The sequence below is a fragment of the Hippocampus comes genome, unplaced genomic scaffold (genome assembly GCF_001891065.2).
Source record: "Hippocampus comes isolate QL1 unplaced genomic scaffold, H_comes_QL1_v1.1 scaffold227, whole genome shotgun sequence".
NCBI lineage: Eukaryota > Metazoa > Chordata > Actinopteri > Syngnathiformes > Syngnathidae > Hippocampus > Hippocampus comes.
Window position 1 is genome coordinate 653,686 of NW_017805630.1, and position 19,275 is coordinate 672,960.

At 45.4% G+C, this 19,275-nt stretch overlaps 1 protein-coding gene and 1 long non-coding RNA gene across 2 annotated transcripts; one reads left to right on the top strand and one right to left on the bottom strand.

Annotated features, from left to right (window-relative positions):
- Nucleotides 1-8,142: 8,142 nt before the first annotated feature.
- crabp2a (cellular retinoic acid binding protein 2, a) lies at nucleotides 8,143-16,939 on the top strand. Its single transcript, XM_019881576.1, has 4 exons — nucleotides 8,143-8,376; nucleotides 13,929-14,107; nucleotides 15,261-15,377; nucleotides 15,496-16,939. The coding sequence occupies exons 1-4, from the start codon at nucleotides 8,295-8,297 to the stop codon at nucleotides 15,544-15,546; spliced, it is 429 nt and encodes a 142-aa protein (XP_019737135.1). The 5' UTR covers nucleotides 8,143-8,294; the 3' UTR covers nucleotides 15,547-16,939.
- Nucleotides 10,284-13,941, bottom strand: LOC109522787 (uncharacterized). The gene is made up of 2 exons (XR_002169618.1): nucleotides 12,842-13,941; nucleotides 10,284-10,489 (listed from the first exon to the last, which is right to left on the bottom strand). It is a non-coding gene; the product is annotated as an uncharacterized LOC109522787 (long non-coding RNA).
- Nucleotides 16,940-19,275: the final 2,336 nt, after the last annotated feature.

A 19,275-nucleotide genomic window follows, 5' to 3' on the forward strand; every position in this document is an offset into this window, starting at 1 on the left:
CCTCAGCACCGCCGCGGGCCTGCGTGGGACCAAAATTTCGACGCAATGACACGACACTAAGGCTAATGAGGAATAATGAGCAGAGAGGAACGCCGGCAGATAGCAAAGCGGCAACATCTAATGATGCGCTGTGCCACAATGGAAAGTTGAGCGAGGACGTTAGCAAAACTCCCCCCGCACCCCCTCCCAGAAAAAAACTCAAGTGGAACCACCAGCAATGAGCAACAGCGCTCACACACATTCGGTTGCGCAATGCCACCAGTAAAATAAATCACAACGCAAAGCCTCCAAAATGTCGCAAGGCAAAAATGGCCCACGGGGTTTTTGCATCCATTTTCTACATTGTACTGCTTATCTGCAACACCCGCACCGCACCCTCAACTGGCTGCCAGGCAGTCAGAAGCAGAGGAGGGTGGAGTAGCAATAAAGTGCATGCCGGTATTTTCGAATAACACGACTGAAGTGAAAGTCAAAAGCAGCTCTGTAAATACAGGATTTACTTGAGGAAGAGTATTTCTTTATTCTGTGAAAACTACTAAACAAATGGTGAGCAGATCAACGTGAGTAACTCTGTGTGCCCCTTGATTTTATTAATTTTTTTACAGACCCCCAAAATTCTAAACATTCAAAGTACATTTTCCACGAGAAATTGGTCGAAATGGTGAAAACAAGCCTCGAAAAGATGGGGGTAGGGGGAATCCAACGCTCACATCCAAAGTTGGAGTTTGGAGGCAAAAGAAACGGGGAGGCCTGCTTTCTCCCCGACCCCCATTTCATTCTTACAAAAATCTCTCATCTCTGTCGCCATCTTGTGGTAGCTAATGGGCACTGTCAAGTTTGAGGCGGAGCATTTGAGTCCTTACAAACTTAGGACCCAAATAGAGCGATGTGTATGGGTACATGCATGTGTAAGTACAAGATAAATGCCGTGACGTATAACTTTGATTTATAAGACACAAAAATAACTATGAAGGAATTCCTTCTTCGTTTTTTTTGAATGCACTTCAAACTAATGAAACTCGTCACATCAAAACGTGATTTTTTTCAACATATTTATCGTGGCATGGCGGAAATATGCGTCAATATTTCAATAAAGAATCAATCAATACATCCCAAAAATGAAGAGTAGGATCCGTTTGTTGAATGAAGGGATGTCAATTTAAGCAGCCGAGCAAGCAAGTTAACCTGCAATGCGCCGGACGAAGAAAGCTGGCGATTGGAAGAAAGTCAATATCACGAGCTAAGCGCCGGATCTCGCCCCCGGAAGTTAACACAATAAAAGACAATTTGATCAACCGATTTAAACCCAATTTCCCTTTTTATTTGTCATTCCGTTCAAGACATCAACTCTGATGTGAATGAACCTTTGCATCTAAAAAGCACACGAACAAAAGGACACATGCATGTCATTCAAAAGATTAGTCACGGGACAAGTGGTTTCCAAAAAAAAAAAAAAAAAAAAAGAAGCATTTCAATTAGCTTTAAAATTTTCCATGACAAGTCAAATCAGGAAGAACATGATCTGTTCTACTTCTTTTCTCACCCGTAATGCTCGTTTGCACAATTTAAGTGGGGTTTTTAGGGCAAGTGACGACGTTTGCAACATCCCGGAAACTCGGCCGTGTCGACTTGTAGAAGCTTCGGGAATTTTAGCCTGCAGCAGCTTCCTGAGAGAATATTTTGAAGTGAAAGACAATCGGTAAATGGCGTCCCTCATTTGCAAACCAAACAAAACAGTCAAAGAAATCCGTTGAAAAATCGAGTTTTTTTTTTTTTAAACCAGATTGTCTCCAGTGTAGTATTAGTACCACTAATGGTACGTGAGCTCCCTCTGGTGGTCCATGAAATAATCACTGCCTATCCAGTTGAGTAGTATTAAACTTTTTCCAAACAATACACTTGCAGTTAATTTTTAAAAACTGTTCTGAAAACTTATTCAGGTACATTCTTTAACTTATGTGCAATACATTAAAAACAAAAACAAACAAACAAAAAAAAAACCCCACTACTTTTTTTCCACAACCAATCACAGGAGTGTCACAATTCTTGCTTCCTTGTACACGAGTTGAAGAAACTGGGCTCGGCGTTTTTGGAAACTCTTGTCACGTTGCTAATCAGGTACTACTTTTGGCGGAGAGGTTAATGATTAAAAAAATTTCAAAGCAGCTGAAGGGGCAGTCCCAAATGTGAATAAAACAATCAAAATCTTCAGCGATTCATCCCATTGGTCAAATCAGGCACACCACAACGAACATGGCCGACAGCAACCACAGCCATGTTGTTTTCAGGTTCGGGGCGTGCCCTTTCGTGTCGGGATCCTGGCACCCTCTGGCATTGTTGCTGGGCTTGGCGCTTTTGGGGTTTCCCTCAAAATGGACCGGCACGCACTGGTTTTCCAGGACCTCACAGGCCAGGATCAGATGTTTGCTTTCCCGGACGACGTTCCTGATCCCGCAGGTGCCCTGGTCGCTCCTCACCGTGACGAAGGAGAAAGGCTCCTGGCTGATGCACAGGTTCTCCTTGAAGGTTTTGCCACCTGCGCTGGAGCACACGGCCCTGACCCTGTCCAGGTCTTTTGGGTCCAGGAAGGATTGGGTGGGTCTGTCGCAGCCACCGTTGTTCTTGATGTAGTTCCTCCACTCGTTCACATCCAGAGAGGCGGGCAGCCCCGAGCGGATGTGGCGCTTGACGAACGTGTTATAGCCGTTGTTCCATTTGGATCTCTGGCAGGGAGCCTCGTTGTGCGCGCGCGTCCGATGAGCCGACAGGACGCAGGCGGCCACGAGCAACGCCAAGACCGCGGCGGCCATTCCACCAGCAGCCCCTGCGGCGGAGCAAATTCTTTCACGTCAAGCCAGAACAAACGGCGGATTTTTACAGCCCTCTGCCTCCTGTTACAAGAACGGCACTTTGTTTCAGCTCGCTGCTACTGCTGCTCTACACGAGTCACCAACAGCTGTCTGAGTTTCCGCTCAACATAAAAGCAAAAAAAAAAAACCCAGACGTTGGAAACCGGCAACATTTTCATACCTTCTCTGAGCGAAAGAGGAAGCTTCTGGTTGGCTGCCAACTACCCCGAAAGTTCCAGATGTGGGACCTTTCTGTCGTCAGGTCTTCGCTTGAGGTTGCACATTTCCCGTCTGGGCGTGTGAGGTGGGGGGGGAGGGGCTTGCTGGCTGCATGCGAAGCTGTCTTATGTAATGCAGTCTCTCCACACGGCAGAGGTGCACTCATGGCGAGACGGGATCCCTCAACGTCCAAAAATAGCCATTCAAGGTCCCCGGTGCCATTTGCGGATTTGTGTGCGGTCCGCGTTTGTCTACAGAGATGAATTATTTGCATCCCGGTGGCCCAGTGAATCAAATGAAGTGCATCTGCTTCATGTTTCTTGCCAAATGGAATTTGTTCTTTTTTTTTTTTTTCTGGCAGAGAATCTGGACTGAAATAGAAAAAAAAAAATTGTAGACTCACATAGAAAAGAGCGCGAGGAAAGAGCACGTAAAAGATGGACAGGGTCCAAAGTTTGAGATCATTTCAGACCTGATAAAAGCAGCTCAAGTGCAATGTGCTTTTTGCAAAGTACAACCGGCGTAAGTTACCCAAAGGCACACCCGCGTAAACATTGTTAGCTGACTTAATATAGCTGAGCACTGCTGGGTTGAACACATTTTCCGCACAATAAGGCGCACTTAAAAGCATTCAATTGTCTCAAAAGCCAAAATTCCCCCTTTAATCCGATGCGCCTTCTATATCAATCAATATTCGGATTTCTTGGACATCGTATTTTAAATGTTCTGTTTTTTACAGGTTCAGCGGTTGTGAAAGCGCGATATAAATAAAGCTGTATTGTATTGTATTCCCGTTAGCGTCGCTCCCTCTACTGGATGCGTAATGCAACCGCTGCCACTATTGTAGCTTCTATTCCATGCGCCTTATAATTCGGTGCGCCATTTATATGAAAACCGTTTTAAAACCATTCATGAAAGGTGCGCCTGACACTCCGAAGCGCCTTGTAGTGCGGAAGATACGGTCATCCCGCCACGGGTGGCGACAACGCACAGTCGCGGATGCTCACTCGAATGCTTTACTGAGACGCATTCTTCGACGAATTGCCTCAACTGACACCGTCATTGTCGCAGCTCTGATGCTGCAATTTTTCAGATCAGACACACGCACACACGCACGCGCGCACACACATTGCGTCTTTCAACCTTGCTTGGTTGTGTCGCCTGGCAGGAAATTTTGCCCGGTGGTTGTCCTATGAGGCCAAAAGGCCACTGATAATGACTTCCAGGAGTTGACAGTATAGGTGGGTTCAAGTTGTTGGCTTTTTTTTTAGGTCATCTGCACGATAAAGTGAAGAATGCAACTCAACTTCAGCAGCAGGCAATTCCTTCCCATTTCCAGCCAGAGGGCTTCTTCCACTCGCAGACGACGCTTTGACGACAAAGCGGATGGAGAGTTGGACAACGTCCACTGCAGAGGACGAATGGGCTATACTCAAGGTCATTTCTCATTTTGGGCCCGATAAGATTGGCCGGGTTCTGGGAGGGTGAAATTGTGTGACATTAGACAGAGGACAGGAAAGAGGAAATGATACTCCGTACGAGAGGAAGAACGTGTCATTTTATCCTTGCAAGAGCGCCGATTCGAGGCTCCAAAATATTTGTTTTTTCCCCCTCCCCACTCTGATTTTGCAACATGACCTCATGAGAACGTTCAAAAGGTTAAGCGCCGCGTTTCAACTTGACTATTTTCCAGCAACGTGTTACAGCTCCACACACACACGCGCACACACACACGCACACACACATTTGCCCCGACAAGCAATTTTCTGCTATCCTGGAGAGAACAGGCTTCACTTTGTCACAGGGCAGCTCTCCTTTCCCAACCGTAAGCAACTTTGTGAAGTCATTCCATTACAATGAGTTTCCCATTCTTGATTCACTGGATTTCCACTGGCCAGTAAGTAATCCACCAACATTCAGTCAAGAGACGCCAACGGGACGGCGTCCGGGGTCTTCCCTGGCTCTGCAATCAACGCAGTTCACAGACGCAATTCTTCCCACACAAACACTTCAGAGTTCAGGATTTTTTAAATCTTAAAAGTTTTTTTTTTTTTTGGTGAGTCAAAACGTTTCTCATATTAGCTACACTGTGTTCACGTCGCAGTCCTTCGGCGTCATAACTCGAGAGTCGTCGGCTTTCCCAACACACAAGAAGATTTTGGGTTGTAAATAGAGATTGCGTATCAGGCGTTTGTCACAATGGGCAAAAACAGCCCCATTATATTTTTTTGATGGCGGCAAAGAGCATTTGAAGGTAAACTGAAGCAAGCGGGCGAATGACAAACGCCTTTGGCTTTGCCACAAAGAGAGAGAGGAGTCTCTTTTTCCATCACTTGGGCGCTCCTTCTTCAACCTCTTCTTCACGGTCATCACTTCTTTGATCTTTGCCTCTTCGCTGATTCACTCGCACATCCTTTACGCCACAACAATGAGAGTTCAAAAAAAAAAAAAACCCCGCCAGCTTCCAACGCTCGCACTCTTTTTCGTCTTCTGCTTGAGGTCCTCTCCCTTTCGGTTTTCCCCTTCTCGACGTGCGTGAGGAATGTGTCAGAGCGGCACAAAAGAACAAAAGCGAGACGAGGGTGGTGGGGGGGAGGTGGTGTTGGAAGAATAGAAGAGTAGCCAAGGAGGGGGCCCAGAGAAAGTTGTGAGAGGTAAAGGGAAGGAGGGAGGACAGAAATGTTAAGGGGCGCAGCTCACGGCTGATTGCACCTGAATACTGAACGGCCCTTTGTCATCACGTGCTGACATGCAGCATCTCACACACACACACACACACATACACACACACACACACAGAGCCTGTCATTGGCTGCTAACAATACAGTCGTTTCTTCTTTTTTTTTTCAATTCCCCCTTGTTCCATGTGCATGTTTTGTTAGCATGTCACGGTCATGTGCTAATCGCCAGCTTGCCGGGATGAAACATGAATCTTCCCCGCCGCGGCCACTTGCGCATTGTAACATTTGTGGCGTCATCGGTCACTTTCAAAAGATCAATCGTCACTTTGGGAGCGGGGCCTGTGTGATAGAGCTCCGCAGCAACAGAGTGGTCGAAACACGCCACACGAGTTGGAAGGAAACGAGGCCAACCAAGCGCTCGAAAGGAGCATAATGCGGCTTCAAGCTCTTTCATGCCACGCCCAGTGCAAGTTGACTCTGAAATTAAACAAAGAGTTGCCAAAAAATAAATGAAAACCGCGTTTTACATCAGTCCACTAGCTTAATGCTAACAGAATGGAAAATCCCATTCGCAAGCTAACAGTTAGCGTTGACAGCTGAGGTTTTATAACCCTTAGAAAGGAGGACTCAAGACAAAAATTGTCTTTCTAAAAATATATTTGAGGTGCCCCCCCCCCCAGAGTCTAAACAGGATTGTGATTAATAAACAGGTGACTCCATTGGTTTTGATCCATCTCAGGGGGCAGGCATTTCATACAGCGTCGCCCCCTGCTGTCAACTGAAAATTATGTCAAGATGCGCACAAACGTCATGTTGACAGGACAAAATGGCAGCGCCCTGACAGCAGTGAACATTTTAAGCTGCTTAATTCTATTTCCGTGAACGCAATGTACATTAGAATCCTGTATTTAGACTAGTGCGGGCACACAAAAGACCTTATTTCTAAGAGCTTTTTTTGCCTCGAGTTTCCCCTTTAAGCAATGGATATTTGAATATAAATTGTGGAGCAACACATGGAGACAGACGATATACTGAGAGGCATATATTCTTTATCTTCTCCAAAACAACAGACTGAATTGAATTGCTTTGCATTCTATTTAATTGCGTTCTTCCTTTGTGTTTTTACAAAGTGCAATGTTATGGAGTGCTATTTTTCATTATTTAAAAATGTTTTTTTTGGGGGGGGGTGGAATAAATAATGGCATTTCCATTCGTTTCTGGAGGGGCAGATTTAAAGTAGGCATTCAGAGTTGGGAGGCGTTTCACTCAAAAAGTTCATTCAGAATATAAAGTTGTAATTTTTGAGACTCCAGTTACAATTTGGGGGGAAACAGTTGCATATGACAAATGAAACGATAACAGCTTTAAGTCGTGATTTGGAGTACAGTTGTAATGTTTCAAAAAACTTGTTACAATGCCCTTTTTACTGTGCATCTGGCAAACATTTAGAATCGAGAAATATTCAGTCTTCCACCTCTTTTGTTATTCGACCTCCCCCTCCAAATAACATGTTTTTCTAACGCTGCTGTCTTCACATTGCAACTTTTACCCTTGTAAAATTTGAGAGTCGTCTTATTTCTGAGCTCAGCTCGGTTTTTGCTTTTCCACGGCCGCAATACGCAAAGTCATGGCTGAAGTCAAGCAAAGCCGCCGCATGGCGCAATTAGCGCAAGGCAGCGGAATTTGGACACAACCGCGCGTTAAAGGGCGCTCGTCTTCAATTACCGCCGTGTAACTCTTCTTTATAGCTCCATGCGTGTGTGGACTGACACGGAGCCTTTGCGTGCATTGCTCGCGCAGCCCCCTTACTTGCCCTCCTCAAAGTCGCCCGGGTTACGGCGCTCTAATTCGCCGTGCAGTGTAGCGGATGGGATCATCCATCATGAGTCAATAGTTAACGTCGGCTTTGTATCGGTGCCATCCATCATGGGCGGCCAGTGTGCGCGTGCGTGTGCGTGCGTGTTCCTGGTGCGACTACCTCCCACACCGCGGGCCCCCCACTCTCTCACCCCCACCCGCCTCCCTTCCGTTCCCGCAGCGGGTGGGAGGCAAGGGAAGCCATCGCCGATCTGCGCCGATCCCACCTCTTTTCTCTTTCTTCATTTCCTCCTTCGGCAGCCCACTAGTGGCCCGTGACGCCCCGGGGGGGGTTGTCTGCGTCTGCGCTGGCTCGAAATAATCAAGCTCACCGCACCCACGCCGAAACACGTCATCAATACATAAACGGTTTCTGTCGTTCAACGACAAGAAAGCATCGCCAAGACAAGCTGCCAACAGGGGGCGTCATTTTATTAAAGTGCCGTGGATCCGCGTTTGTAATCTGGTTGTCGACGGGGCGTGGCCGTATTAATTTCGGGGCGTGGTCACGCCTCTCCACGAGTATGCCTATTTCCCGCGGAGCAATTACTTTTCATTTGCGCAGGAACACAGTCAAAGGTGGGGAGGGGGGGACATCAGCGAAGACCAGGGAAGAACCGAAGAGGACGAGTGAGTCTCTACTCGAGGTGCGCACGCAGCAGCGCTCCAGTAGCAAAGACGCAGGAACATGGAGCGCAAAATCCCGGATTTCTCCGGCACTTGGGAGATGAAGAGTTCGGAGAACTTTGAGGAGCTCTTAAAGGTGTTGGGTGAGTGATGCAAACTCGTCACATTTCCGACGCTTTTTTTTTTTTTTTTTTTTTTTTTTTTTTTTTAGGTCACATCCCCACTCTGTGCACCGGGCTCTTTTACGCACGGGCAGGGGGTCTTTGTCATTCTGCAGACGCCCAAAAATTCAAGTGCCCTGGCCCCAGGCCAGCGTCACTGCCCCCCCCCCACCCCCAAAACCCCAGTTGGGCTGCCACAACACAATAGAGACAAACGGCGGCACATCTGCCTGTGCAGCAGCACTCCGATTGTGTGTGTGCGCGCGAGGGGACGCGAGTACAGTGCGCGAAAGGTCTCGACTGATCCAAAGTGACAGTCGGGAACAGCAAGGGGGGGGAAACACCTGCTGGTTGCAAGCTTTTGGCTGCGCTGTCTCAGAGTCCCATTGAAGGGCTAATTTGGTATTAAAAAAAAAATTGTAAAAGTGTTAAATCTGGTAAAAGTGGTTTCGAAAAGGTACATTTTGGAAATGTACAAAATATGATACGTGGAAAAAAACGTCAAACTGCTAAATGTGATTAGAAAAAGTAATTTTGGTCAGAGTGCTAATAGTTGACAAAAGTGCTTAAAAAGTAAAATGGGCAAAAGTACTTCATTTGGTCCAGAAAGGTACATTTCATAAATGTACAAAATTTGAGAAGTGGTGGGGTTAAAAAAAAAAAAAAAAAAGGTAAAAGTGCTAAATGTGATGAAGTAATTTTTGGTCAAAGTGCAAAGTGGTTGAAAAGTCAATTTGGTGGACAGATGGGTAAATGTGGTAAAATTACAAAATGTGATGTATATTCAGTGTAAAAGTGCTAAATGTGATTAAAAGGTAATTGCTTGTAAAAAGTATTCAATTTGGTTATAACAGGCAGATTTGTTAAAAGTAACACAAGGCCAAACTGCAAAAAGTGATGGAAAGGTTAAACACTGTAAAATTGTTGAATTTGCTAAACGTGACTAATCTGTCTTGGGTCGGGTTCAAATATGAACTCGGGGTTTCCCATGTGGAGTTTGTGTCTCATCTCGGTGTGCCCTGCGATTGGCAGGTGACCAGTCCAGGGTGTGGGATGGGTTCAAATGAGGACACGCGCTTCAAAAAAAGAATGACTGGAAAAGGCTGGGGCACTTTTGAAACATTTCATGCATTCACTTCATTCCCGACAAAGAATGCAGGATATGCATGTGAGGTGCAGGTATTATTTTTGACCACTCGGGGTCACCATCCACACTTTGTACACCACCGTAAATGACCGAGTGAATGCTGTTGAGTGACGTGGAAGTGAAGGCAGGACGATGATTCAAACAACCAATCAAGACGCAAATTCATCGCTAATCAAAAATGATTAGCAAAGTAACTTGTGACTTCATATGACAAAATGCACACGTTCTCAATGAACAACTACATGTAAAATGTGCTTTTTTTGCCAGCCGAGTATTCCGACTGTAGTTACTCTTCCACGACCTGAAAAATATCCTCAATCAACACTAACGAGCACTCGTCCATTCGTTCAACGCTGCGCGTCCTACGCAATTGGCACTTGGGTGACCCCGCCCCCACAATCTCCATGTGGAGATGTAGCGCAGCTGGATACGGCCTGTCAGCAACCGCCGTCTCAATGCTCGCCTCGACCCCCCCCCCCAAGGCTTCCTCCGCTCCCTGACCTCTGACCCCGGCGCTCGGTCGGCGGGCGAGCACGCCCTCGCGAGGCCCGAGCTGTTTGCGTTCAAGTCTTTTGGGTGTCTGAAAGTCAGATGGGATGTCAGTCACTTGAGAAGCCTCCCCCCTTCCCCGGCCCCCCCAACTTGGCTTTTAGGTAGACACAGGGGTCACTTCATGTCTGCAACTCAACTCGCTGCTTGAAATAAACCCACACTGTCAGAAACATCGACATGAGTGGCAGGATGTCCAGTCTAAACCAGCAGGTTAATCCATCATTTCATTATTGGAAAGCAGGAAATTGGTTTTGAAGTAGCGCACATTCAGGTCAGGACAAAAATAAAATAAAAACTGGTCAAACGACTCACCCGTCGGACTTCATGAGAACATAAAGATGCAAGTGATCACATTTTACGTCTTTGGCATCACTTGGGAGACTTCTGTGGAGGTACCTGAAAAAGAAAAAAAACAAAAAAACTGAGCTGAAGTCCAGTGGGATTTGTTGAACTCAAAATTCGGTTTGACTTTTAGGGCCCAATTTTTTTCCCCATCTAAAATGTACTTTAAAGCAAAACAATGGAAAGAATGAAACCCTTGGTGTGGCGTGATTTAATGCTTCAATTCAATTTATCGTGTTCCTGCCTCGGCCACCAGAGGCAGCATAACACCCGTGCAGACAAATAACAGTACTTCTATGACAAAGTGACTAAGATGATGTACTGGTCATTTTATTTTATTTTATTTTTTTGTCGAGAATAAAGAATAGCGCCTTTGTGTATTCTTCTATTATCGATCTACATGTGTTGTTTCACCGTTGGTGGTTCAAATAGCCATTACTTGTCGCACCACAACAATCGATCCTAACCGTTAGCGTATAAATGGCATTTTGTGTTGTTTGTTAGCATTAAGCTAAGCAGACTTTCCGAAGGAAAAGCCACAGTATGTGCTTGCTTGCTTTAAATCTCTTTGCTTTATGTTTAATTTGACAGTAAACCTCAGCTGGGAGTGGCATTGAACAGTTCGAAGTCACTTTTTTTTTTTTTAAAGAATTGTTTACTATTTCCCAAACTGCTGCTTATTGGCAAATATTACGTCGGGTCACTCGTATCAAGTGACTGCTTTGATTTCTCCAAATGAAAATAGAAGCGAGATAGCAATTAAATGAAAAACTAAAAACCATACTGAAGTGGAGCGACAAATGTAAACGCGAGGCAAGCGTACGTGAGGCAAAAACAAAACAAAACAAAAAAATTAGGAAAGTACGGCGAACAAAGTGACAATGCCCGCACCGTACGTGCCGTGTGGAACTCCGGCTGCCCCCATGAATGACTCTGCATTTCTTGCCACGTATATATTTACTCCTGTTGACAGGCGTGAATGCCTGTGAGGTGGGGAAACTCAACTGCAAGGCGCACACGCACAAAAGCACGGATAGGACACTCAAATAATATGACTGCAGTCAACAAGTCTTTTCAAGAATGCCGTATTCAAGGAAAAAAAAAAAAACAACTTCACTGGTCAGTCACTTCTGATTTTATTTTCGTCCAACCATGAATGTCAACGAGGCCAAAATATAAAATGGGAACTTGCAAATTCAGATGTTATCCAACAATAGTCCCTTTTGACTGATTTTGTCAGATGGAGGAAAAAGAGAAAATAGCCTGCGGCGGGAAACAGTTTGGGTGTGAGCGCACAAACTGGATATGCTGGTGCGTGCAAAGACGATGAAGTGGAGGGCGAATGCAGATGTGCTGGCCGCGCTTTGTCATATGACCTCATTGTTTCCTCTCTGGTGGTTCATGGGACTCAACGTGAGAGCGATATCGACGCGGGTTTCACGCGCTGCCGCTTCGGTGCGACGTCCAAGTCATCTGTTCTCTTGACCCGAGTGCACTCGCGGTTGGAAGCGTCGAACCTCTTTGCAACTTGACAACGTTTCCACCCCTATAGCGTTCACATTCTCAAAGTCCCGATTTCACGTCAGTCATATGCCATTTGCCGAGTTTGCATACGACGAGCAAATTTGTAACGTAAATTTCATTTCAACGACGAGATTTTCCCCACAAAATGGTGAAAAGACCTTCGCGACAACGAACCATGGGAAGCTAATAATAAAAATAATAATAATACATTTCATTTATAAGCGCTTTCCAAAACACTGAAGGACACTTTACAATCAAAACAAGAACAATAAAACCACAGATAAAATTATAAATAATAAAAGGAGAGATCAATTTGAACTGAATTTACTGCCGCCGCGACCTTGCTTTCGAGCAGAATGTACAGTGCGGGATTCCCCTCCCTTGCCTAGCAACGTGACTGATCGACTTGTGCATTGTTGTACTTCCGGTCTGAAAAATATGTCTGGTCAACGGAAGCGGATCTCGCTGTCTGCGAAGACTGAAATTGTGTCCCAAACGAAGCTCAGCCGAGACCACCAAATGGCAAAGTCGCCGATTTTTGACGACGACATGGCAACAAAATCACGGCAGAGTTTCGACGCCAACAGACTGAAAGATGATCGTCAACGGCTTCGGGGCGCGGCGCATCCTGAACTGGAGAAGACGCTTTTCATTTGCTGACGGAATGTTTTCAGAGATAAACTGGGAACGCTACAGTTGTTTGTTTCATGTCCTATAAAATCATTTTGTCTTCATACCGTACCCACGTATTTGTCATTGACATGTTGATACTCTATTACGTGTTCATGTTTTTACATCTATACATGTTCAGGCTCTATTCGACATCGTAGCCGGCGGCCATTTTATCGGAAATGGTTACAACGAACTATTGTTATAACGTACGGATTTGTTTTGTCCCTTGAGGTACGTTCAAGGTTCGACGGTATCCATTCGGTTGCGCTCACTGGTTTGGCAAGTATTTACTTTGCCGGCTTTGGCCTTTGTTTGAACCGGAATTTCGAAATCAAGATGACGCAAGTGATAGGGTGCGGGGGAGGGGGAGGAGAAACATACACAGGAGGTGGTATCGACATGCGATATATGCGAGTGTCTCCATTTCCGTAGTGTGATATGTTGGGTTTACATCTGGGACTCCTAATATATATATTTTTTAATCCAGTAAAGTACATATATTCCTTCTTATGTGCAGATTTTTTTTTTTAAGTTTAGCTTCATCAAACATTGACCCTTTTGCCTGTGGAAGTGGAGAGAAAAGAGGTGGAGCCAGATTCAGGGAACCAGGAGTCACTTCCAAAGTATTTATCAAAAACAACTTCAAAAAAAAAAAGTCCAAATTCAAAGAAGCAGAAGGAAACGAAAACGCTCACCGCTCGAGGAAGACATGAAGCCACACCGACAGAAACGATATCAACAAATTGAGGAGACAACGAGGCACACCTTGACAAAGACGCGAGTGGCTGGATTCAGCTGATTGCATGACACAAGGAACAGGTTGGGACCAAAATCTAACCAGCAAACAAGACATGAACAAGGGATGCAGTAAAACAAGACCAAAATCGAAACAAAGTCAACAAAAATAAAACAAAAAAAAAGTGCTTGTTTGTCAACATTGAAAGACAAGTTTTATTTAACTTTTAAATGCAATACATTTCAATTGCATTTGCATTCTTTTTTTTTTCTATGATTGTTTTCAAACACATGATCAGCTTTTGTTGGTGTTCAAAATCGGATTTGGAAGAAAACAACGTGACAAAATTTACCCCAAAACGGGTCTGTCAAAATCCCATGTGTGGTTGCGATGACAATTTTAAATCTGACTCCACTGCATATTTTGAAAATCCAATCATGGCTTCCGGTCCACTTGAGTCTTTTGTTCGTGGAAAGAAAACGGCGACATTTTTTGTATCATCGGTGTTTCGAGATTCTCGCTCCAAAGGCTAACTTTGGTCCTGCCGTGTGTGTCTTGCAGGCGTCAACGTGATGCTGCGTAAAATTGCGGTGAAGGCGGCGTCCAAGCCCCTCGTGGAGATCACGCAGGACGGTGAGACGCTGTCCATTAGGACCTCCACCACTGTGCGGACCACCCACATCACGTTCACCGTGGGACAGGAGTTCAACGAGAGCACCGTGGACGGCCGTCCCTGCACGGTACGCTGGGGACGCGAGAACATTCCGACGGATCGCGTCGCTGATGGACGCCAGCTGTCCGCATTGCGTCAGTCCGTTTGATTTGGCCTGATAGGCAATCTCCACCCGTCCCTCGGTCCCCGAAGGAGTCTTTACGAAGCCTTTCAACTGGCTGTCGCCCCCCCCCCCTTCCACCGCGGTTCTCGCTATAGGTGGCCTCTGTTTATTTGACTCCAAGGCAAACACGGAAATCAGTGTTGGCGTCTCTGTGGTAACAATGAGCGCATCCAAAGTGATCAGCTCACAGCGCCCTCCTTGTTCCTCTTTGCGGCTCAATGAGCCAACGGTCACAGTTTCCCGTCTCCCGTCCGACTGACTCATATGCGCAGATGATCTCACGGGATTGACCTTAACGTGTTCCGCGAGCAACACTTCCCGTGGGATCGCTCGCATACCTTTCATAAACTCATGGACTGCTTGCCGTTTGCAAAAGCAGAGTTCCCAACATATGGGCGGCCATTTTGGAGCGACGAAAGCATAGATTCTTCTTTCACTTCGAGCTTGTTCCGCTCAGCAGTAGAACGTGGTTTGGGCTGGATGCACGTGCGTCGCTCACGTCGCCGATTGGCGAGCAGTCGGAGGTCAAGGCGAGCTTGGTGCTACTTTTGCTGCACCAGCTAGCTAGCAACGAGCTTCGCCAGGCTACTAGCGCAGCGAATCACGTTGCGATCTCGCTGCTAAGTCACTAAATCATCGCCTCCGTTGCGGCGTATAAGCTACACTTCTGACAAGAATCGTCCTTACGAAGAGATGACAAGGAAAGACGTCAAAGTCATGCTAATTGCTAAATTAAGCTAAATTTGACTTGATAATTTGTACACTGTCGTAACCGCTGTCCCTGAAAGGGTGAAAACACTCACTAACTCCCAACAAAAGTATTTGATGGTTGAAATGAGGTCTAGTGAGCTGTGTTGTTGCTTTGCATCATATGCTTAGGCCACATTTTCGGGTGTTCAATGTCCAAAGTTGTCAAAAAGTCAGATTTTTTTGCCCAAATCTAGGTTGCATTCTAATGTGTGAAACCTTGGAGGTCATCCCACTGTCGGCTTCCTGTACATTCAGGTCGTCAGTGACCTCATCAGTCCATCTCCTGTTTGTCTCTCCCACTGCTCAGAGTTCTCCACGCTGGGAGACGGACAGCAAGATCAGCTGCGAGCAGACCCTGCACAAAGGGGAGGGGCCGAAAACCTCCTGGACCCGAGAGATAACCACCGATGGCAAGCTGATCCTGGTAAAGCGACACAGAAAGGAAAAACACTTTTCTTGGCCTTTTTTTTTGCAGACGTTGACGGAAATTTCAACGCGGTTCTGTTGTGTTTCTGACAAAAAGCATTTGCGTCTCTTTTCAGACCATGGGAGCGGACGATGTGGTGTGCACCAGAGTCTACGAGCGCCAGTGAACAAGAGCACTTCTCACTTTTGGTCCTTTCACGTCTCACGCATCACCACACAAAACGAAGGCGGGAGACGGCATCCTGTATTTTTTATTTTTATTTTTTACTGATTCCAAAACAGTGGTGCTTTCAGATAATTCGTTCGAGAACTCCTGCAATCATCGTTGCCAATTGAAATGCACGAAAACTCCACAAAACCGTTCCTGTCATCACCCCCCCCCCAAAAAAATGTGGTGTCTTTTTGTGTATTCGTTTTTCTAGCACTCTGTATTTTACTTGAGACATGTTTTAAACAGTTTGCGCATCATGATTTTATACTGCAAACCAATTCGGGGTGCTGCTCCTTCTGGTGTGCCCTCCTCGGCCACCGGGAGGCAGTACTGCACAATCCAGTCAGTCTGACAAACAAAGAAGAAGAAAAAAAAAAGACTTCTTCTGCTGTACTTCTACTCAGTAAGTTGCTGTAATATGTTAGATGGTTAGATGGAACAGTTTTGTGTCCTTGAGGCGCAAACAAATAAACTTCACGAATTGCAAAACAGTGGTAAGAAGCAATCTGTGGCAGCCAGACCTGTTGTTCTCTCTCTCTCTCTCTCTCTCTCGGGCAAGCTTCACACACCTCACGAGAATTGCCGAGTCATTTGGGGCTTTTGATTCATCCAACCTGTGTCGATACGAAAGACTGTCGTGAAAGCGATGTATCGCGACCTAATACGGTTTGTCCACCGAGTCTCTCTCTCACAAGCTATTCAAACGATGAATGCAGGCAAACGATTGCAAGTCCTTTTTCATGGGGGATAAAGAATATATGCCTGTGAGTATTGGTATCTGTCATGATGGGTTGTTGCACCGTTTGCGTTCAAACATCAGTTGCGTAAAGGGTTGAAAAATCACCACTACCGATGCTAACGTTAGCGCGTCAAAGGCTTCAACTAGCGGGCCGTTCTTCAGGTTCTTAATGGAATTGTCTCGTTTGAAATCCACAGCCCTCTTTGTTTGATGTAAACGTTGACAGTTAACTTCTTAAAAGTCGGGTCGTTTGTATCTCAAGGCAGCACTGTGGCGGCATTGTGTAATTCAAATCGTAAATGCATCCTCTTTCGTGTCTTAGCCTTGCACTCTTTGACCATTTTTCTGGGCTCTCATGAAAGCGTTACCGATTTGAAATATGTAAAATGTTTGTGAGACCAATGCGCGGCTGTTTCCAATTGTATTCACCGACTTATCTTCTTTACTGTTTGCTTCTTTGGCCCTCGATCACATTTTCTCTTCCATTTGCTATTTATTACCACATGACGGCCCTGCCAAGGTTCTTACTTTGCGTTTAACTGATATGATATGTGATGCTACGAAGCAACATTTTCTATGAGAAAACAATAAAGCAGCAACATTGACTTAAGACTGAAGTGGTTGAGGAATTTGTTCCCGTTAGACTGAGGACTCCATCTTATTCGGGGGCTTACGGTCAGCCGCCCGCAACGAGAATAACTTGCCTGTGCCCTCCGCTTACACTCTGTCAATCATCTCTTTGCCACATTGCCTCAAACTTTCTCCTTTGGCGCGTTTCGAGTAGGCAAATATTTCCGTGGCTACCCTCACTGTCTTCACTCCCTCATCCCACACTTCATACAGACCTGCTCATCCGGCAGATCTCTGGGCCCTTCGATAGTTCCAGGAAACCACAAGACATTTTACATTTGGCTCCGTTCATTTTCAACTGGAAAGTATGCTAGGCTCGAAGGAACCATTGTAATTCGTGCAGCGGAAAGACAAACAACCTCAGTAAGCTATCATAATGGGGTTAGCGCGGAATGAGAAGACGCATGTGACATCCGTGGTCGAATTCATGCAACGCGGTGACAGTCAGGGTGACGTGGGAAGGAGAGAAGCAACAGAAGGTTTGCAATTGCTCCTTCGTTGTCATTAGCCCTTTCAGGGACAGCGGTTACTACAGTGGACAGAGAGCATGAAAGAGTTAAAGTAGCTGTTAAGTGAAAAAGAATAGTGTCAAGAGTGTTGCTCACAGCCCTGCCCAATGCGAATGATTCAAAAAAGTCAAACCACGTACAAAATGTGCCTTCAAAATCATGCTAGCTTGCGCTAGCCTCGGTCAGTTTGTGGTCTTTGTGAAGAGTGGACGGACAAATCGGTTCAACACTTCAGTCTTTTTGCAGGTTTTCAGCATTTAACTTTTAAGTTTGAGTGTTTCAAGAGTAAAACAACTTGTAAAAGGTTTTCGGACTGTTTTTGTCGCAGTTCAGTTGATCAATACTTCAGAATGAATTGATTTTGGACTTTGCAAGTTCCAATGTTAACAAAAAGTAAGAGATGCTTCGGTGTTTTATTTTTATACACATCAAAATTGTGAAGGGAAATGCTTTAAAAGACACAACTGATGAATCTCTCGGGCAGACAAACAGACGTTGGGTAAGCTTCTAAGGATTTGTGACCCCCTTGTCCTCTTAAGTCCCCCTTCTGAACACATCCAGATGGTCTAGACTCCAGTTCTACTCAGGAGCAACTCTACAGCCAATAAGCTAACATCTTTTTGTACATTTACTACCGGTAGGTTGTTGTCGACCAGACAAAGCAATTGATCGAACCACTCCTTGCAAGAAACTGAGGAAGCCTTAACTTGGTGGGAGTCTGTAAAAACAGTTACCCGGCAACTGCCTCATTAGAGAGGTGTGACAGTGTTTCCTGAACTTTATTGAGCCAAAACACCTTTTTCACAGGAAATCTGAAGGCACACTGCCGACAAAAAAAAAAAAAGTCACAAAAAGTATGAAAACGGAAATAATGGCAATCTGGTCTGTTTGCTCATTTACTTGTCATTTGTTTGTTTCAGTGTCTGTCTGTCTATAATTATTGCTTTTAAATCCAAGCATGAATGCCAATCGGAGCGAAATCTGAAATCGCAGAACTGCAGCTTCAGCTATCCTGTATACTGCCACACAGTGGCAAAGACGGGGACACCAGAAGGAGTCGCACAACGAATTAGACTGCAGCATTAAATCGTGATGCCCAAAATGTTGCATTGTTTACATTCAATTTAATTATGGTGATACTCTATGTTTCAAGAAAGAACAGTATGGTAAAGTGATATTTTTTATTGTTAAAATATATAAATACATAAATAAATTCGAGTGGGCTGGACTGGAATGGATTAATGGCATTTCCCTTCATTTCAATGGAGAAAGGTGATTTGAGTTAGATGCTAAACATATCTCAAGACACACTGTTCACACTTTTTTTTTTGTGATCTTTTTATTTGGTGGTGTGCTGTGAAATTTCTCCAATTGAAAATAGGAGCCTCGCTTCAATAAAAGTTACGAAAAAATGCTGTACACAAAAAGCTCAACCAATCTCGGGTCAACTCGTATCTCACAGGATGCTCGCTGAGGTTGTGGACTGAACGGAAGGTGGGAATCAGTTTTTTGGGCAACTCTTTTGTCAAATGGTCACGGCGTCAAGATCAAGCGGGCGCGCCCCCAGTGGCAGGAAATGCCGAGAGGATTACAAAGTACAGCTGATTGACAGCAGATGTGCTTAACAAGGAGAATGCCGTTAAGAAGGAGAACGGGGCCGGGAAGAATGATGGATCACTCGGGGGTCTTATGACAGCGCTCACACACAAGAACAAGTCACTCGGAGGGGGTTGTTAGCCAGGAATTTAGTGATGCGAAAACAGCTTCCTTTCCTCGACCAAATGCATCTCCCTCATTCCTCCTCTTT